The sequence below is a fragment of the Cervus elaphus genome, chromosome 5 (genome assembly GCF_910594005.1).
Source record: "Cervus elaphus chromosome 5, mCerEla1.1, whole genome shotgun sequence".
NCBI classification, from domain to species: Eukaryota; Metazoa; Chordata; class Mammalia; order Artiodactyla; family Cervidae; genus Cervus; species Cervus elaphus.
The window spans coordinates 42,392,501-42,414,368 of NC_057819.1; the positions used below are offsets into that span (position 1 = coordinate 42,392,501).

At 37.6% G+C, this 21,868-nt stretch overlaps 2 protein-coding genes across 5 annotated transcripts in view; one reads left to right on the plus strand and one right to left on the minus strand.

Moving 5' to 3' along the window:
- SCLT1 (sodium channel and clathrin linker 1) overlaps nucleotides 1-2,403 on the minus strand; it is a 223,066-nt gene extending 220,663 nt beyond the window's left edge. For all 3 annotated transcript variants that reach the window (XM_043902420.1, XM_043902419.1, XM_043902418.1), the window contains exon 1: nucleotides 1,855-2,403. In XM_043902420.1, the coding sequence (XP_043758355.1) occupies nucleotides 1,855-1,888 (34 nt within the window). In that variant the 5' untranslated portion in view covers nucleotides 1,889-2,403. The remainder of the gene's footprint in view (nucleotides 1-1,854) is intronic.
- Nucleotides 2,404-5,812: 3,409 nt separating this feature from the next.
- Nucleotides 5,813-21,868, plus strand: part of C5H4orf33 (chromosome 5 C4orf33 homolog) — an 86,171-nt gene continuing 70,115 nt past the window's right edge. Inside the window, exons 1-6 of one of the 2 annotated variants that reach the window (XR_006341119.1) lie at nucleotides 5,813-5,962; nucleotides 11,806-11,995; nucleotides 15,038-15,098; nucleotides 17,686-17,737; nucleotides 17,993-18,192; nucleotides 20,310-20,464. Coding sequence is in view for 1 of the 2 variants with exons in the window: in XM_043902421.1 (XP_043758356.1) it covers nucleotides 11,815-11,995; nucleotides 15,038-15,098; nucleotides 17,686-17,737; nucleotides 17,993-18,192; nucleotides 20,310-20,415 (600 nt within the window). In the remaining variant the exon portion in view is untranslated. Of the gene's footprint in view, nucleotides 5,963-11,805; nucleotides 11,996-15,037; nucleotides 15,099-17,685; nucleotides 17,738-17,992; nucleotides 18,193-20,309; nucleotides 21,347-21,868 lie in introns of those variants that run through there. The other variant, XM_043902421.1, reaches the window with a different exon arrangement.

A 21,868-nucleotide genomic window follows, 5' to 3' on the forward strand; every position in this document is an offset into this window, starting at 1 on the left:
AGGTCTAAAGGAAAAAAGGGGAGATTTATAGACATCCAACACTCATTTGCATCTCTTCCTGCAAACCTTACTATTCCATGCTCCAATTTCCTGAATAAGTAGTTATTTCAAGCCTCTGCTTCTTTTGGTCCCTCTGAAAATTCCCTTCTTCCACGCACTTCTCTTCTGGTGAACTACCATTCAGTTTTCAAGAAATAATTTACCATGGCTTCTATCGTTCTCTCTGGTATTTGGACTTCAGTTTTATTTGAGAATTCTGGCTGGTGCATTCCTCTAAAACATAGTTTATGAGTGTCTCAGGAACTCTCCCACCCCAACCAAACTTTTCAACACCAATTCTTGTCCCACACAACCCAGATGGTGGTGAGCTAGTCCTCTTTATGGGGTGAAGGATATTCTCACATCAAACCTAACAAACAATGGTAATGTTTTGGTGTCATACATGTCATTAATGATTTTAGATAATATAAAGTGTGCACCTAAAATGTGCTAGACACCATGCTAAGTGCTTTATTTGCATCATCTCATTTAACCTTCAGAACAACACCATGTGCTATTATACCCATTTTACAAGTAAGAAAACTGAGGCACAAAGAAGCTCAGTAACTTGCCCAAGGTCAAAGACATACAAAAGAGATAGAGCTAATAGAGTATAGACAGACTGAATCCAGAGGCAGAGTTCTCAATCACTGGCCTATGGTGTTTCCAAAATGGAATGTACCATTTCCCCCCCCCATTTTCCCTGCTGCTCAAGCAAGCCAAAAACCTTAGTTGCCCTATACCTTTCTTCCAAATCCTTTCATCTCCAATCTCACTATACCTACCTTAGTTCACTTCTTACCTGGATAATAACAACAATCACCTGACTGCACTTGCTGTAATGCATGTTCCTCATAACAGCCAGCTGGGTTTTTCAAATAAATCACAAACTGATCGAGTTACTCTCAATTGGATTCCTTTCAGTGATTCCTATAACCTGTACAATGATTCCAACTCCTGAAAACACAGCAGAAAAGGCCCTTTGCCATCTGGCCAAATTCTTCCCTTTCAGCTCTACTTGCCATTTCCCTGTATACATCAAATTTCATTCAAACTAACCGTCTTCAAAGTTTTTAACAAAGCATATTCCTAATCCCTCCAATGTTGTAAATATTGTTCTCAACCACACAGTTTTTTATCTCGTAAATTTATATTTTACTTTAAGTCTCAGCCCAAATAGTACCTTCCTTAACCACAGTAAATTATAACCCTGTAATAGTTAATATTTGTTAGCACTACGTCAGATACTGTTCTAAATCCTGCCCATATTTTAACGGCCGCTTAATCATTCGACCAACCCTGTGAGAAACCTGAGGCAAAAGAGTTGACGGTTGCTGCTACTTCAGTGTATTTATAGAAATCATATACTTCCCTCCTCAAATTAAATTATTGGAGGGTTGAACAGTCCTCCTTATCTTCATAGCAGCTATGCCTGTCTAGTGCCTGGCACATAATAGAAACAGGAGGAGCTCAATAAATATCTTTTGAACAAATGGCCAGAGCTGTGCCTCCAGGTTCTAACTGCAGACTTAGAAACTCTTCCTGGCAATTAGCCCTCTAATTCCTCCAGAGCATGTGAGGAGCATAACAAACATGCATCTAGCAGAGTCCCTCGTAGGCTTAAGTATATTCCAAACGCTCCTGCTTAATGTATGCGTATCCTCATATATACCATCAAGCTTTTTCTGCAACTTAACTTCTTTTAAGTTTTTACAAATTACCACGTACCCAACAGGCATTCAGATAGTATTAGTCAACGATGACGACATTAAACATTACACATGAGAATTCTCAATAAAGGAATGTGGAGCTTACTTTGATCTCGCAGAAAGTCGATCTCTGTGGCCATTTGGATGCAATTTGTTTGGAGCTTTCACCACCTTTAACTTTTCTCAAAAAAACACAAAGCTCGCAGTGCGGGAAAGCAGAACTAAGGCAAAGCTCCGGAGGCTGTCTAGCGCTCGAGCGGTGTGATCAGCATCCTACTCACGCGGCGTCAACAGCCCCGCCGCGCCTCCTTCTCCCGAGTCCCAGCCCAGTCCCTCGCTCAAGCGAGACATCAAATTTCAGGTTTGCTGCGGACCCGCCAAGTGAATTGTTTCACGTTCACCCGAATCCCAGCCAAACAGGACCAGGGACGCGGCTGGATATATTGGACGTCCCGCGGGTCACTCGGGGTCGTGTCGGGCCACTCAGGAGAGCGCCGAGAGAGCTGGCGGGCAGCCGGGGGGCGGCATCCTTGGAGGGGCGGGGAACGACGCCAGGAAGACCGAGAAGCCCGGGTCCAGCAGCGGAAGTCCACTCGGCCCGCCCTGCGACTTTGAAACCGGTGCCCCAGACCGCTCCTTGGAGACGGTGACGCCGCCTGCGTCATCACGCGGGCGTCAGCGCCTACGTCATCGCGCTTTCTGGCGTTCTCTCATATTATTGGCTGTTTGTCGAGAGACGGGCGGGGCTGTGGGAACTTGGATGACAGCGGGCTGAGCCACCTGTGTGGCCGCGGATGCGCTGGTGGGCCTGTGTCTTCGGAGGGAGGGAGTCACACAAGTTTTTTTTTTTTTTTCTTTTTATTCCTTCAAAAAGAAAAAAAAAAAGTAAACATAGGTAGGTGATTAAATACATATTTTAAGTGCCCCAGTATCTTTGTTGCCAAGCACTTTTGATCTGGAAGAACCCATTCGCCAAAGCGGATGGTTCGAAAGTACTTAGGTGTCTGCGTCTGGGAGCAGAATCCAGGCTGGCGTCTTCAGCATCTACCTCCAGAGTTGTACGGATGGAGGATTTCTGGGTGTGAATTTGGTAATCTCCAGAAAATAAGTACGTGGGTCTTTGAAGAAAGAACACAGCTGTTGTCTATATAGTTAGCTGTGTAGCAATAAGGCATGAAGTTAGAAGTACTCCAGAGATCCTGCAAACTCAGCAGTTATTTCTTGAGAGGGAACTTTGCTTCCTCAAAAAAGGAAGACAAAAGTTACAATTTTTGCAAGAAAAATTAGGCAAAACTTTACATTTGTAGACGGATTACAATCCTCGTTTAAAAAAAATGATTTTTTCTAGATTTGAACCTCATCACTGTTTAACAGTTAAGATGAAAGGAAATTTCAATCCCAGCAATAAAAATGTTAACTTGAAGTCAGTTCAGTAAATATGTTTTTTTATGAATTGAGGTAAAGTTTCTGAGACGTGTCATAGATGTTGCTTGATGAACAGTTCAAGATGTTTTTGTTGTCTTGTACTGATACTGTTACATAAAACCTCATGTGCTAAGTCGCTTCAGTCGTGTTAGACTGTTTGCCACCCTAAGGACTGTAATCCACCAGGCTTCTCTGTCCACGGGATTCTCCAGGCAAGAATACTGGAGTGGGTTGCCACGCCCTACTCCAGGCGATGTTCCCTACCCAGGGATCCAACCTGCGGCTCCTGCCTTGCAGGCAGATTCTTTACCGCTGAGCCACCTGGGAAGCCCAAAACTAATCATGGTGGTGGTTATAGTTGCTAAGTTGTGTCCGACTCTTGCGATCCCGTGGTCTGTAGCCCGCCAGGCTTCTCTGTCCATGGGATTTCCCAGGCAAGAATACTGGAGTTGGTTGCCATTTCCTTCTCCAGGGGATCTTCCCCACCCAGGAATCGAACCCGGGTCTCCTGTGTTGCAGGTAGATTCTTTACAGACTGAGTTAGGAGGGATGAAGAAATTTTTCAAATGTGTCCAGCTGTATCCAGTTAGGTATTTGAAGTCCTATTACAGGTTTTCTCCATACTCACTATTAAGAGAATGAGATGGTCCCTTCCTCTACAGATTGGTTGTTAAATATGGAGGTATATAATATCTATAAAATGTTTAGTTCAAGTTAGTGAATATTGAACTTGATCTGGTTTTTAGTGGCCATGAAGTTCAAACAAAAACTTGTTGGAAGAAGAAACTGAGAGTGCAAGCTCCAACACTTTATCAAAGGTCAACCAATGCGTTTTCTTCGGGAATGTCTGACTCCCCAAGGGTTTGCTTGTATCTCCCCCTATATTTCAACCTGGTATACTGTCATAGGGTGATTTAACTTGGCACCAAACAAGTAGTTATAAGCTTAACTCTACATCACTAGAAGTTGATATTAGTGTGGGTGAAATCAGGCAGTATTTTCTGGTTGTAAATGATGAGTTAGTCTTTATATTACATAACTTAAATATCTGAAATTGGAATTTTTACCTCTACACTTGAATTCTCTGGCCTATACAGTCAATATCGATACAGACTATAGTTCTTGGGTTTTGAGGTGTGGTGTGGTGGGGTATTTTGGTTTTTGTTTTGGTTACAATATTTTTTACTGGTTGAATTTTAATGGGTTTGAAAATAATTTTAATCTCTAAGAAACAAAATTGCTATGATTTCACGTATCTTTAAAGTATCCCTTCTAGTGTTTTCCCTTTTTAAAACTTCCCTTCTGATTTCTACTCACTTAGCCAAGGTTGGTGCTTCCCTTTGTAGTTACTTCATGCTTCTTCCTGCAGTGTCTATCATAGTGTTTTATAGTTTGACTTCAGGCTCCATCATAGTATCTGGAATACAGTGAGCACTCAGTAAGTATCTGATGAAGGAATTAATTTACAGAATGTGTGTGCATAAAAAATATCTATTACTGTAATTGAGTACAGTGAATGAGAAAAGGGAGAGAAAAATCCTTAGTATGTTTGTAACCATTATCTAGTCACTCTTTCATGTAATGTTAGATTTATTTCTGCAATAAGGAAAACCTTTGAGAGTCAATTGATTGCACTAATACTAATTTATGCAATAAACTAACATTGAGCACTGTGAGAAAAACATGAAGAATACAAAGTTGGAAATTTAAGCTAGGATCAAAACTTTAAGTTTGTCTGATATTAAATGCCATATAAGGTGATTTTTTTAACAACTCTTAATTATATTTTCCCAACCAAGAAGAGGCAATTCAATCTCTTTTTAAGCTTGTCTTTTTATTATTATAATTATTGTAGTAAAAAACACATAACATGAAATCTAGTCAATCTTTAAGGTGTTAAACCTTAAAGAACTATTTCATCTTGCATGACTGAAATTCTACACCTATTGAACAGCACTTATTTCCCTCTCCCACAAAAAGTGATTTTTATAAAACAAAAATAATCATTTGGTAAAACAAACACAAAAGTTGTTTCCCCCCAAGAAAGTTTTTTAAAGCATAAGCTCCCCTGGAGAAGGGAATGGCTACCCACTCCGGTGGTTCTTGCCTGGAGAATTCCATGGACAGAGGAGCCTGTGGGCTACTTAGGTCGCAAAGAGTTGCACACGACTGGGCTACTAACACACACATACACACAATCTTTTTTGAGAGTGTACTCTGCCCCATGTACATTAACTCATTTAATCCTCACAAAACCGTGTAAGGTAGTTGGTATTTTTAAACCCCTTTTTTTACAATAACTTCCTGATAGCAGTTGTAAAGTGCCTGAATTTGGATTGGAACTCCGTCTGGTTCCAATGTTAGAACCGCCATGTTAAGACCTCCCAGTAGTAGAGGATAATTTACAGCTAGGATAATATTATTTACAACTAGTGTAATATATTTAACACTTTTTGCTTACATAGCCAGTTAGTCTTTCGTTACTTTGAATTATTGCCGCGCATGTTCTATTATAATCTCAATGATATATACTTGGTCTTTAAGTTGCGCAACAATTGTAAATACTGCAGCGTTTCCCTTCCTTTTCTTTCTAGAAAACCGCTCAAACTTCTGCGGAACAATTGAAAGCCTTCATCGGTTCACTCGCGGTCCCACAACAGGTGTCTGCGCTTCATCCGCTAAGCCCCGCCCCCAGGACGTGCGGGCCGCGGGGCGGAGCCTAGGGGGCTGCGCGCTCCCTGCGACCTCGGCCGCCGGGAGCGAGCGAGCGGCGGACTGGGAGCCTACGGGTCTGTGTTCTCTTCCTGTTATGCTTTCTCCCCTCTTGTCACTCCTCTCACCCGCTCCCAGTCCTGTTGGCTTTTCTCTGGAAACGTACTTTTCAGCTGCTGGTTCTGGCGGCGGTTTCCTCCCACTCTCCGGGCTAACTTCCTCATTTCTCCGTTTCTCTCTTAAACGCGTGGAGGAGGTGGCAAGTGGTGGTGGGGTGAGGACGCAAACTGGAAAAAAAAATCTTACTTTAGAAAACTGAAAAAAAAAATTTCGTGAATAGAGAGTTTGGAAATTTTCCTTACAAAATGTTTTATGGAGAAAACACATTTCCCATAACTTCCTTCTTTTATCCTTTATGCAATTTTTTTTTTTTTTTAAATCCTCTCTAGACTTAATGCTCCGGGGTTCTGTCTCCATTCTCATCGTTCATTTCCTTTTTAAGATCTTCGCGTAGTAGAAGTAAAGTATGAAAAGAATTATTTTTGACTTTCTTTTTGATAAGATTAATTTGAAGACTAGAAGTTAAAATGTGAGAAATTGCATATTAATAAACATTCTTTTTAAGAAAGTCTACACAGCCAACATTAAAATAGTATATTAGTTTAAACAAAATTGGAAATATGAAAAAGACACTTAGGAAACCAGTAACTCTAGGTGTTATAATATATAAAAGAATTCTTCAATTTGCAAAAATAGAAAAAAAAATTGTATATTAGGATGATGTTCTGCTTGAATGAATGTATTCTTTCAATAATATTCCTAATATTCACTCTGACTTTTTAGAAATGTTCAGCGTGCAAAACGTGAGGGAGACAAGAGGTATTCACAAAAACGTTTGAGAAATCCAGCCTTAAATTAGACTTTTTTTTTAGTATTTTAAATTATTTTTGAATAGTTATGGATGTCTGTTTTAGTATAAAACTCAAGTAGGTTAAAAAAGTGATACAGTGAAAGTAAAACTTCTTCAGCTATCTCAGGCAGATAATTCCCTCCAAAAAGGCAATTACTGATATACTGGTGTCTCATATATACTTCCTGAGATAGTAGATGGATTCACAAGCGTGTATGCAAATACTCTCCCTTTTTATTAAGTAAATGCATACTTTTTGGACCTTGCTTTTTTAAGTTAATATATCTTAGTTGATATATATAGAGCTGCCTCACTTTTTTTAACTGCTGTGGGCTATTTCGTTGTATGAGATAGCATTATTTATTTACCAGTCCTCTACCTGTGGGTGATTAAGTTGCTTAACAATATTTTGTTATTCTGAACAATGTTACAACAAATATCTTTATAGCATGTCATTTTGAATGGGTACAGGTGTAATAACTCCTAGAACTAGAGTTGTTGAGTCAAAGGTTATTGGCAGTTTTTGCTTAGATAGTTACTGAGGGATGCTTTTTACTGGGTCTGTGCCAGTTACGCCTGAATAACTTCTTGGTTGTTTCTCTGTGTCCTCATTATCACGGCATTATCTCAAACTTTCTGACTCTTGACAATATAAGTGGAAAATAGTAATTTATTGTTTTAGTTTGCATTTCTACCATTAATGAGATAGAACATTTTGTATTTTCTGTGTGCTGGCTATTCATACTTTTACACCATTTTTCTGTTGATAACGATATTTTCCTTATTGATTTCTAGAAGCCCTTTAAATGTTAAACAAATTAGTTATTTATCTCAACTATGAATTGCAGGTATTTTTCCCAGACTGTCTTTGATTCTGTAATGGCAGGTTTTTATTTTTGTGGTGGAGGAAGATGGACTTTTGCTTTTATTTTTTAAATGCTTGCATAGCCAAATGTATCAGTGTATCAGTCTTTTTTCAAAATGTATTCTGGGTTTGGGGTTATATTTTAAAAGGCTTCTTTTCTACTGTAAGATTATCTTTTAAAAACAAACTCCTGATTTTTTCTTTCTTGTTTTTATGTGATTTGATTTATGTTTAGTTATTTGGGGTTTTTTGGTTTTTTTTTTTTTCCTGCTGTGCTTCTTGTCTTGTGGGATGTTAGTTCCCCGAGTAGGGCTCAAACCCAGGCCCTGTAGTGAAAGCACAGTCCTAACCACTGGACCGTCAGAAAATGCCCTAGATCTTTGATTCATTTAAAATTTAGTTTGGTGTAGGGATCCAGTTTTATTAAAGTGAACTGCAAAATGAGCCAGTTGATAATGGATGAGTCCTGATTGATTAGCTACATGAGAACCGTTGCCAACTCCCCATAGACTTCTGTACACTATCCAGTACCTGCTTTGGTGCCTGAAACAAAATGAGTAACTAATAAACCTTTGATAAGCTAATTTGAAAGGAAGTTTCTAGATGTGATATATTATCTTAGTTATTTGCCATCATATTAATATACAGTGTTGAAAAAGATAATGATACCCCAATACAGTTGATTTCTCCTGCATAAAATCTTAGAATCATGAAGTTTTAGCTCCAGAGACTAGAGCAGTTATTCACTCCACAAATAAATTAGTAAGTTCTTGTTATTTACAGGCATTCTAGCTTATGGGGAGAAAATAAACAAGTTGGTCATGTAGTTTTAAGTGCTGTGAACAAAAACAGTGGTGTATGGGCAATAGAGAATGACAGGGAGTGGAATGCTTCTCGGATGCCCACTAGCCCAGGTCGTGAAGGGCACTGAAAAATGAATCATCTCTACTTCATATGAGCACATATGCAAACAAAGAAAATAGAAAGGTTGTGGGGTTAAGCCACCACAAGCCTAAGTGTTCCTCAGGAGTTGAAAGGAAAATCAATTGTCTGTGTCTAGGTCCAGTATTTTCTTTAGATTATAAACTAGTGGGCAGGACTATACTTTTTAGTTGATTTTGTTGTATTATGTACACTTAGGTTCATGTATTCTTTAAGCAGATTAATAAGTTTGTTGTTTTGATATGAAACTAACGTCATTTTGTGCAATTTAAGTCAAAATTGTATTCTGAGTTCAGTCACTCTGCTCTGTCTGACTCTTTGCAACCCCATGGGCTGTGCAGCACGCCAGACTTCCCTGTCCATCACCAACTCCCAGAGCTTGCTCATACTCATGTCCATTGAGTTGGTGATGCCACCCAACCATGTCATCCTCTGTCGTCCCCTTCTCCTGCCTTCAATCTTGCCCAGCATCAGGGTCTTTCTAATGAGTCAGTTCTTTGCATCAGGTGGCCAAAGTATTGGAGTTTTAGCTTCAGCGTCAATCCTTCCAATGAATATTCAGGACTGATTTCCTTTCAGATGGACTGGTTTGATGTCCTTGCAGTCCAAGTGACTCTCAAGGGTCTTCTCTAACACCACAGTTCAAAAGCACCAGTTCTTCGGTGCTCAGCTTTCTTTATAGTCCAACTCTCACATCCATACATGACTACTGGAAAAACCATAGCTTTGACTAGATGGACCTTTGTCAGCAGAGTAATGTCTCTGCTTTTCAATATGCTTTTTAAATTTGTCATAGCTTTTCTTCCAAGGAGCAAGCCTCTTAATTTCATGGCTGCAGTCACCATCTGCGTTGATTTTGCAGCCCAAGGTAATAAAGTCTGTTTCTGTTTCCATTGGTTCTACCCTTGATCATATCAGCCATGGCGCTCTTCCCTGCTAGTGGAAGTCTAGCTGATGTTTCTTGCAGTAATTTACAAATAATAGTCAAAGAAACCTTAGAAGAAAAGGAAGAAGGAACCAGTGGAAAGACTTAGATGGTCACTACCTTATACTGTCAATGAGAGTAGCTCTGCTTTTATCATTTATTTATCTTCCAGCTAAGATGACATTTTGCAGTAATTTGAAGCCATAGTCTTACCACAAACCAGCATATGTGCTTGGAAGTGACAGGCTATTTTTAGGAGCACATCACTGCATATGGTTTAATTCCATTTATAGATAGAGATGATGGCCTACAAGAACTGGGAGTTGAAAATTCCCTGCTGGAAACCCACTGATTAGGATAGGCATCCCTTTAATGTATGCAACGTTTTGTGTGTGTTTGGATATGGTAATTGTATGGAGGATGAGTGACTCTACCAAAACTTCCTAGTCACTGAGCTGTGTTTTGCCAGGATTGCCAAAAATTGTCAAGCCCTAAGTTAGGAGTATAGCATGTTAGTACCAGAATCAGATTTAATGAGCATTTCTAACATCTTGATTTATTCTTATTTCTTCCTCTGTGCTGCAAGAAGGTACTGGTACCAAAATTGGGAATAGAGGGTAAAATATTTATTTTTGAAGAATGTGCCTTCATATTTCAACAGAACAAGATAAAATTATTGTTGAGGTATATTATCCCATGCAAATCAGGACTAAATTCCACATATATTAGAGTCAGTTTATACAGTCTTATCACTCATCATTGAACTTATTTCAATGATGAATATAAATTGCTCAACATATCCTCTTCTTCTCAAGTGCTATTAGCTGCAAATGGCTTGTGATACCGTAACTATTTTTTAATTTTAGAAGTTATTAAAATTTGTTAGCATATAGTGAAAATTGAGAAAACTACATACTTTACAAAAAGGTTTTTGAAGCTCTTGGATTAGTTATCTGACACACAGCTTATATATTTGGATCTCCCAATGCTGGGCACATAGTAGGTACTTAATATATATTTGTTGGAATAAATTTATTCAAGTATAGTTTTTATGAAGCCATCACGTTGTATACCTTAAATATATACATTTTTTTTTGTCAATTATACCTCAGTGAAAAAAATGTCTTGAAGCAAATTTATTCAAAATGTGGAACTTTATTATTTGCAATAAAAATAACATGAAGCAAAGAAATGCATTAGAAGACTTCAGATAAATCTAGAAATACCATCATTTACTAATCAAGATTATCTTTTGGGCAAGACATAAGGACCTAGTATAATTGGGGGGAGTCTGTCACTCCTAAATAAGGTTTCCCTCTATTTGCAGATTTCTGAAATGTTCATCTGGGAAAGCATGACTGACATTGGTTCAGTTTCTTGGTTTACTAGCTATTTGGTCTCGGACATGTCTGTTTCTTCATTTGTAATATATAATAGTAGCTTCTCTACAGGTTTTTGTGAAATTAAATTTTTATAAAGTGCTTGATCCATAGTGTTCAACAGAACATAATTTTATTAATTTAACACTGTGTCCTTCTGTTTAATGCTTAGAGTAACAATTTAAAATGAAAATACTGCTTGTGTCAGATGTACTTTTTCTATTTGAAAGTTTAATGATTGCAGATTTTGTTACCATATTTCAGTTGGAGAGAAGGGATTAACCAAGCACGTGGTCATTTAACACTTGAAATAGCAAAGATTGAAAAGGCTAAGAAAAACCTTACTGTGAGACTAAGGATTACAATGTTAAACTTTGCCAGTCTTGAAATGCTTGAAGCCCCTCCCTCCATTTTCACTGCAAAAAGGAAAAGAATTTTAGCCAAAAGGACAGCGTTAACAGCAATGCTTGTGTTCATTTATACAGATTTCGAAAAATCAAACTGAATTTTACTGTAAAGATCTTAATTCTCAGGCAATCCAGTAATTCATCTGCACACTTTACAATACAAAGAATGGCATATAAACTTATAGTGCTTATAGTTTTAAGTAAATGAACAGTTTGCAATGGATTAGTTACAGTTCTTAAAAATTATTTTGATACACTCATTACAAGGTAACTCGAGGCAGATCTAGTCTTAACAATTTTAGCATCCAATCACCTATTATAATAGAATTCCATATCCATAATTTACCACACCATGAATGGCCTTTTGACTCTGAGAATCGTGTTCTTGTCACTCTGCTGCCTTCCTGTCTGCTATTTGGCTTGGAAATTTTCATTTCATTTCTTTCTAAAGGAAACATTTGTAATTTGTTTTTCTTTTTTCTTCCCCCTTAGAGTCTTTAGATGGATTTTAAAATTGAACACACTTGGGATGGTTTTCCAGTGAAGCATGAGCCAGTATTTGTCAGGCTGAATCCAGGTGACAGAGGAGTGATGATGGAAGTCAGTGCTCCATTTTTCAGTGATCCTCCAGCCCCACTAGGAGAACCAGGAAAACCTTTCAATCAATTGTGGGATTATGAAGGTAAGTAGAAGTGCTGTATTTTATTGCAAACATAAATCTTTTTATAATAACCTCTCATAGAACTATTATTTTATCTTGCTCTAAGGAAGTGAGTGCTTCTGAGCCCCTGACATGTGCAGTTTTCTGATATTTCCTACCAATCTGTCATTCTGACTTTTTCACCATTACCTATGGACTTTGGCTATATAACTAGAACAGTGAAAAATGGCAATTACAAATCCAGATTTTTAAATTGCTGCTATATTTCCTTCCTTTACGTCCATTACCTATTCTAAGAAAAGTTCAGCATTCCTGTTTTGTTTTTAAGTATCTTCAAATGGCTACTTTAACCTTATAAACCTTCTTTATGGAAGCTTTGGGGTGTTTTACTTATTATAAAAATATCATCAACTTCAACATGAAGTATAGTTTTTATTTTATACTGGCAAATAATCACACATCAAAGGAAGGCTAAGAGAACTGCCGTGAAATCGCAGTTTCAGGTTTGCTGTATGATCACCTTCTAATGAATCCTAATTAAGCTACCAAACTAACCTTTCTGAACTAATCTTTATGATGCCATTCCCTAGATTACAGATCTTTACTGTCCCTAAGATAAGGTTCAAATCCTTCCCCTAAGCTTTCAGGGTACTTATGAATCGAGCTATCATATTAAACCAAAAGCTCTTAACTTCCTAAAGGCTGATAGTCTAACCTTTCGGTCATATTCTCACTTACGTACCTTTTCTCATTCAAGCCCCCACCTTTGACACATATCGTTCACAGTCTAATTCAGGTTCCATTTCTTCAAAGAAACCTTTGATGACTTTTCTAGTCCACACTAACATCTACTTTCTCTATACCATCTGTTATAGCATGCATTTTGTTGGTGTTAATTTATCACATCTTAAACATATAGTTTCTTATTGATATATAACTTTTATATACCAACTTCCTGATCATGTTAGTCACTCACACTAATGTGAGTTATATACTGGAGGTACTATAGACACTAAACTCAGCAAATCCTAAACTCAAGTAGTCCACTTCTCTTATAAACCTACTTCTTTCCCTAATTGCCCAATCTAAGTCAATGGCACCATAATACATCAAATCACAAATATAGAAATGTGATGTCTTTTCAAGATATCCATTTCTGTCTCTATATTTGGATCAAGTCCTATCAGTTTCACCTCCTAAGTGTTTCTCTAATTCAGTATCTCTTCTTCATTCTACTATCCTTGCCATAGCTAAGAGACTTTAAAAGGAATAATAAGACTCACTGAATTGTTAATGGGACCATATCTTATATATTTTATTATTATAAAAATAACACATGGAAAACTAGAAACAACCTAAATGTCTATCAATAAAGGATTGTGTTAATAAATCATAGCATTCTATAGAAGAATACTATGCAGCAGTTAAAAAGAATTAGTCGTCTGTATGCTGTGAACTTGCATGTGTGTATATATGTGAAGAAAGCAAATTGTAAGCAGAAAATGATTCTATAGATACATTTTTTTAATCTATGCAGGTAAAATAGATTGTGGAAAGGCAGAAGTCTGACAGGTTTTAGGGCAAAGTGGGAAGAAAAAGACTGACTTTTTACTTACATATATGTTTATATTGTTTTGATAATCATATATCACTTTCATAATTCTCTAATTTTTTAAATAAGCATGCTCAGAAAATTCCAGGAAATTGTAAAGAAAAATCAGCCCCCTGTATTCCACTTGTCAGAAATAAACAGCCGTAACATTTTTGTGCACATTTTGCAGGCCTCTAAGCACAGGCATATGTGTACATTTTTGTTTCATGTACACTAGCTTATTGCTCTGCAGCTTACTTATCAAGTATCATTCCTTGTATCTTTCCTGCATCAAAAATACTTAACTGTATATTTTATTTTAATGACTGAATTGTATTCTGTTACATGGAGTACACAGATTTCATTATTTTTTTTAACAGCTCTCCTACATAACGTGTGCTCAGTTGCTCAGTCATGTCCGACTCTGTGACCCCATGGACTGCAGCCGGCCAGGCTCCTCTGTCCATGGGGATTCTCCGGGCAAGAATACTGGAGTGGGTTGCTGTTCCCTTCTCCAGGGGATGTTCCCAACCCAGGGATCGAACCCAGGTCTCCCACTTTGTAAGCAGATCCTTTATCATCTGAGCCACCAGGGAAGCCTCTCCTATATAATAGGTTTAGTTATATATAACAGGAGGTAAACCATTTAGACCATTTCTTTTGAGTAAAACTTTGATAAGTAGCATGTTACTTCTTTTCTCAGTTGTGTGATTATTTCTTTAGGATAAACTCCTTGAAAAAGATAACTAGCTCAGAGTCTGTGTGATAATGCTCATTTCTTTTCAACCTCACCAGCACTAGGCTTTATTAATATTTTTATTTAATGGCTATCTGATATGGTTTTTCCAGTAGTTATATATGGATGTGAGAGTTGGACTATAAAGAAAGTTGAGCTCCAAAGAATTGATGTTTTTGAACTGTGATGTTGGAGAAGACTCTTGAGAGTCCCTTGGACTGCAAGGAAATCCAACCAGTCCATCCAAAAGGAAATCAATCCTGAATATTCATTGGAAGGACTGATGCTGAAGCTGAAACTCCAATACTTTGGCCACCTGATGTGAAGAACTGACTCATTAGAAAAGACCCTGATGCTGGGCAAGATTGAAGGCAGGAGGAGAAGGGGACGACAGAGGATGACATGGTTGGATGGCATCACCGACTCAATGGACATGAGTTTGAGTGAACTCCAGGAGTTGGTGATGGACAGGGAGGCGTGGTGTGCTGCAGTCCATGGTGTTGCAAAGAGTTGGACACGGCTGAGCACCTGAACTGACTGACTGATATGGAGAAAAAAGATGATTTATTTTTTATGTATTTTTTCTTACAGGCAGTGTCTAGTTTTTATTTTCCTCATGGTGATGTAGCTTTAATTAAAGATAATGTATTCATTCATTTATATTCTAAAGATACAAACAGATTATTGTTGAAGCAAAATTAAATTTCTCTATTTGTCCTATCTCTGTTTTCAAAAGTTGTGGAAGCATTTTTCTTGAATGACATAACTGAACAGTATTTAGAAGTTGAACTTTGTCCGTAAGTATAAAATATTTTTTCTAACTCATTACTATATATTTTGAACACATTATTTTCTAATTATAAATCATATAGATTAATAAAAGCTCACTAATTCCATCTAACTAGTGGGAATGCTAGTCTGAATTTATCTGAATTATATGTAATTCTTTGTTTTCAAGTAGATGTGTAATGTAGAATATGTTTTAGAAAATATTACATTGATACTGTTTTCAATTCACTAATGTTGTTTTCTAATAAATTTGAAGGTTTTGCAAAATGAAAAATTCTTATAAAACAAACTCATTATTTACACTGTAAATTTGCATTATTATATATTAACTATTTAGAAATAAAGAAGCATATAGATATAATGAATTGAACTACTTTATGAAAAGGATTACTTTATGAAAGTGATGATTACTTTATGAAAATGACTTTAGGGGATTCTTTTAATAACTAGGTTAAATTTTTAATCTTATATATTACATAACTATGTGTTCATTATTCCTCCTTTTATTCATCATTCATTTACTGAGTATATACTATGTCATTTTGTGTGCCACAGATTAAAACTAAATCACACGTGGCTTTTCCTAGACTCAAGAAAATTATTAACCATGGACTCTCTGTACAAATTTAACTGGTCCTTGGGAACTGTCTACCTGGTTGGCAGTTTTCTTTGCTCTAGATGCGAAAAAGTAAATTTATGCCTACCTGGTATCTAAATTGTAAGAAAAGTTAATATTTAGAAATGAAATATTTATTTATATACCATTACTATTTTAAAATGACATTTCAGTACTCCTCAATATCAGTTATCTTGCAGTCTTTGTCCTTTTGTAGACTAAGCAGAGTCCCAAACAATTGATTTAAATGAGATTTTGGATACAGTTTTCTTTTACTTTGAATTCTTGCTAATATAACTGTTTACAATTATAGTTTTTCAGAAGTTACTATATATCTTTGTTACCCTTCAAATAACATGTCAAAAAAATTTTTGAGAAATATGATTAATTATCATAAACTACAGTGTGAAGTAAGAAAATTTCCCCATATGCATCAGAAAGCTAAGGCAAATAGGTTTATAACTTGTATGGAAGATTAGTCAAGAACGTGGATCTGCTAGAATTCTTAAGCTACATTTGTCAGATAGTATCAGTTTATTTTCATAAAGTGATGACTTAGCATAAAATACATTGAATAGATTTATCTTTTGTTAGAAAATTATTCAATAACCATTGTGTATAAAATTCTAAAAGTTCAGTTTTAGATATATTAGGACAATTAATAATCAATAATCTTGGTTTTGCTTCAGGCAAGCAAAACCTATAACAGTTAACCTCTAGGAAAGCAATTTGAATACGTTTGAATTTGTAAGACCTTTTGTTGCTCTTAAGATATTCGTATGGTTGCATGATAACAATAAAAATAAGCAGAGAACTTTTAAATGGAAAAGAATACTTGTTTCTCTTTGACTCATTTCTTGAAGGAAATCCTTCTGGAAAACTCTCAATAGACCATCTGTGCCAAATGTTTAGATACAGTCTTTTACAAAGACGGTAAATTTGCTTCATGTAGCTGTTTGAAATCCTTTGATTCTTACTGACATGGATAATCCCAATTATTCTCTCTTATTAGAATTTTCTTGTGGGGATATGTTGTGCTTCTTTTTTAAAATGGACATCAGTGTCAGAACTAATGGTAGAAAGCAGGAAAACACAACAGGCAGATGGAATGAGAGCAATTGTACTAGGAAGTGAAGTGAAGTCGCTCAGTCGTGTCCGACTCTTTGCGACCCCGTGGATTGTAGCCTACCAGGCTCCTCCATCCATGGTATTCTCCAGGCAAGAATACTGGAGTGGGTTGCCATTTCCTTCTCCAGGGTATCTTCCCGATCCAGGGATCAACCCGGGTCTCCTGCATTGGAGGCAGATGCTTTAATCTCTGAGCCTCCAGGGAAGCCCCTAGTTACAAATTAAAGTCTTCAGCCTGTTAAGTAGTTTTAGACAACCTCTATTTTTATTTTCTATCTCCTTAATGAGCTTCAAGACAGTTTTCTTATAGAAGTAACATTTTAAAAAGTTGTGGGATTTTGACCTGGAAATTGGTGCCAGCTTCCCTTAGAATACTTTAATTTTCAAAATAAGTTTTCTAATGAACTCCAAATATCCCACCCATTTTTCATACTGTGTATTGTCTAACCAATTGAAATATTTCATATTTCTTATTTAGATAATATAAAGGAGGAATCTGAACATGTGTAACTTTATGCATTTGATGGCACTTGGCCTGGGAAATAAGTCATTTCTAAGTAACTGAACATGCTGACTCTCCCTGTAATTATCTAGTATGCATACTGCATCCTTTAATTATTTGGAAACTTAGTCACAAGCATGCACATGGAGGAGGTCATGGCAGGCGACCCCAGTGTTCTTGCCTGGAGAATCCCATGGACAGAGGAGCCTGGCAGGCTACAGTCCATGGGTTCATAGAGAGTCGGATGTGACTGAAGCAACTTAGCATGTGCACACACATGTGGACGTGAAAGATAGTGAAGAAAATAATGATCGTTTCAAACACTCATGAAGAATTTTAAATTTTACAGCCATGGACAGCATTTGGTGCTTTTACTCTCTGGAAGAAGAAATGTGTGGAAAGTAAGTAAATGAAAATATGAGACAAAATGCTTAAGTGTACAGGGTATATTGTTACTCTTGTTGTTCAGTTGCTCAGTTGTGTCCGACTCGTGGTTCATGGGTTGTTCACATGACCCCCACGAGCTACAACCCACCAGGCTTCTTTGTCTATGAGATTTCCCAGGCCAGAAAACTGAAGTGGGTTGCCATTTTCTTCTTCAGTTTAAAGTCTAAATATGAATAGACCTTTTTGTGTTTCACATGTTGTTTCTGTAGCAAGGACTTGATCTGTCATTCAAAGTGTCCCGAGGAGAAACGAAATGGCAAGGCAGTGCTTATATTCCCTGGAGTTATTTTCCACCAAATGTGACAAAATTCAATTCATTTGCAATTCATGGATCAAAAGATAAAAGAAACTATGAAGCTCTTTACCCCGTACCTCAACATGAGCTGCAGCAAGGACAAAAACCTGATTTGTAAGTAGAAAATAAATGAAAATATGTCCCAACTGTAAGAGTTTTTTTTTTTTTTTTAATTAATTTGTGGTAGGGGAGCAGTAACACTTTTTGGTCGAAGAAGACACATATAAGCATAGTCTTATAAGTGTCTCTCTACTGCTGTCAGCAGAGCAATTAGATTTCCACAGTAGTGTGAGAAGAATCTTCTTAGTGAGTACTGTAGCAATTAGCATTGAAGTATAGTTGCAAATTTATTTATGATCCCTCTCAGAGGTAAATGACCAGAGGCATCTGTATTTCCTGGTGTGAGTGGTGGGTTAATAAATCTTTTCTTCTGCTGCTTGAGAATCTGACTTTAAGTTAACTCTCTAGTTCTGTTCTCCTGGTCACCTCATGACGATAAAAATGTCAGCTGTTATTTCTAGGCAGCATATATGGGGACAGCAGGGCTTAGGGATTTCCCTTTAACAGTAATGTACCCTGTGGGGACCCTGGAAGCTCCTCCTAGAGAGTTATTACAAGAAATACTATCTCCTGTGGGGCAGCAGGCATACAAGCCAAGGAGTCACCTGCAAACTCTCCACTGAAGTCTGATCTCTTTGCACCTGAAGCTGTCACTTAAGGAGAATGTAGCCCCCGGCCAGTCTTATGAATGCTTCAAGGACTGCTGCAAACAGTACCCACTTAGAAGGAGGAAAGCCAGACCCTGTCCTGGGGCAACCTGAGAGTACTCAAGTGGCCCCTGAGAGTCCCACTCTATTGAGTGTACTCAAGTGGCCAAGGTAGCCTGGTGAGTCTGCATGTTTAGAAAAGCCCAATGGAGACATCCTAGTGATCTGTGCACCGTGGTAGACTGATTTCCCTCCCTTTCCACCCTTAGCAGGTGCTGCACTGTCTTTCTCCCTTGCCCTTCCTGTCATGTTCTTACTCTGCTCTACTTGGATTTTTCTCTTCATGCCTGTTCCTTTATTCTGCCTGACATATTTTCCGCTTTCCCCCTTGCTTTTCTCCCAGGTCCTGACCCTTTCTAAGCAGCCTCTTTTCTCCCTTCCTTTCTCTTATCCTTCGATGTTGTTTCCTTAGCTTCTTAATCTGGATTGACAGTTGTGACTAAAACTGGTTCACTTGGTCAGGTGGGCAGAGTGGGACAGGAATCACTCACTCGGGGCTTTCTTATCAAGATGGCTTGTTTCTCTGGCTTCTCACAAGCTAATGCACTCCTGTATTTGGGCTTTTTGTTGATAGGTTATTGGATGCTTACTCTAGGTAAAAGTGTAATTATGCTGTCGGCTAGCGCAGAGGGATTTCCTTCAGAGCTGAGTTGCACTGCAGCATGTGAGCTAAACCTGTCTCTCCTCTTTGCATGCTCAGTCGCTTCAGTCATGTCCAGCCCTCTGTGACCCTGTGGACTGTAACCCACCAGGTTCCTCTGTCCGTGGGATTCTCTAGGCAAGAATACGGGAGTGGGTTGCTGTGCCCTCCTCCAAGGGATTTTCCTGATCCAGGGATCGAACCCCATCTCTTACATCTCCTGCACTGGCAGGTGGATTCTTTACCACTAGCGGCACCTGGGAAGCCCCTCTCTCCTCTTTAGGCCACAGTAAAAAGCTAATAGTTAAATGATAGTAAATCCTAATAGTTAAATGATTTCCTAGAAAGAGAAAAAAAAATTATATTTAACTCTTTTTTACATAAATCTGCCTTGCTTTGGCAAAGGAGTCTATCCTTTAATCTGTTGAGCTGAAACTTTTTAAAAACAATTGTTTGTATAACTGATATGAATCATATCAGAGTTTGAATATGAAAATATCTGTGAGAATATAATGAGATTTGTTTAAGACTAGATGAAATGAGTCAGGTTTTGATGGTTGATTTTTATTTCTCTCTTCAGCTGTGAGGGAGCTATTTGCAGCATTGAAAGGAGAGTGCTGTGAGATATGGGTGAATACTTTCAGAGCTGAATGTTTGATAGCTAGAGTAAGAAAACTATACGTGTGAATACATCTTACCTTTGAGATTCTTAAAATAGAATGTTGTCCTATAATAGATATGACAAAATAAATAGACTCTCAGAACAAGTTTTTCACAAATATATAATTCATTTCAATTCTGACTATCTTTCTCTTTGCATGTAGCCATCGTCTGGAATACTTCAAGCCTTTCAGTTTTAACACACTGCTTGGAGAAAAGTGGAACCAACCAGAATCAGACCTGTGGCTAATCGAGAAACCTGATGTGTAGGAGTATAGTGGATGACTGTATCAATCATTTCTTCTCTATACCCTTTAAGGTAAACCAATAATAATCTCTTTCACGATATGAACACATTTCAACAATAAATATTTTATAGAGGTCAGTGAAAATAGAGTATTTCTGTGGTAAATTGTGTATGAATTAACAGGAAAGTAGAAAGTTCAGATATGATTTTAACCGTAAAGTGAAAATGTTTCTCAGTCACTTTGTCCAGGAGCCATCATGTCAAAATTCTGCCATCTGCCTTGCATCACCATCACCCCCAAATATCCCTGACTCTGTCAGCCAAAATCATTATTTCTCTTCCCACTTCCCTAAACCTCAGCCAGCTTGCAACTGAACATCTTATTTGCACATTTTTTGAACTCCATCATAATATAAATTCTCGGACTTCCCTGGTGGTATAATGGTTAAGAATTCACCTGCCAGGGCAGGGGTCATGGGTTCAGTTCCTGGTTGCGGAAGATTCCACGTGCTGTGGGGTAGCTAAGCCTGTGCACCACAACTACCGAAGTCTGTGCCTCCGAGATCGTGTGGTCCACAACCAGAGAAGCCACCACAGTGAGACGCCCTCACCACTAAGGAAAACCTGTGTCAGCACTGAAGACCCAGCACAGCTCAAAATGAATAAATTTTTTAAAATTGGCACTTCCTTTTGAAAAATATTTGATTGATAATTCTTTACTCAGACTCCTCTGTTCATTCTTGAAATGAATAGAAAACAATGGTATATTTTGTTTGAACAGGAGGTACACATCTGTTAAGGCATTATTAAAATACATGTGCTATTTAATCAGTGGTTTTTTCCTGTCTGATGATTACTTTTCTTCTGTAGAAGAAAACAGAATGAAGTTGTCTTGAATTCCAGCAACAGATTCTGCTTTCATGTGCAAATAAATGACATTTTCTTCATGCTGTTAAACAAGATGTCAAAATGTCTTCATTTTATTTTGTAAACATCAAACACCTCTGGTCCATAATTTTCAAATTTTGTTATAATTAATTGCTTGAAGCCATCTAGTAGATTATCTGTGAACTTTTCCACCAAACCTGGTCCTTCACCATTGTGCTTAACACGAGATTAGCAGTCTTACAGAGGAAACTTGATTGCTTGTACAGACACCTATTTGCCTACCCAACAGTATACTTTTATTTCTTCTTCTTTGCTAACTCTTTTATATAGCTTCAATTTTTATTTTTTATTTCAGTTTATATAGCTTCAATTTTTAGAGGATCGTCTCAAAAACTACATTTTCCCCGATTCCTCTGCAGATAGAAAGGACATTATAAAACAGTTCAATGAGATTAAGTATACAGTGTTAGAAGGGGCTTCAAGAAAAGACGCCTTACAAGTGAAAGACTCAGTGGCCATATATCTTTTGTCCTTTGCCTTCTCTCTTCCTTTTTCTGGAATTGCAGAATTGATACCTGAGGTAACACA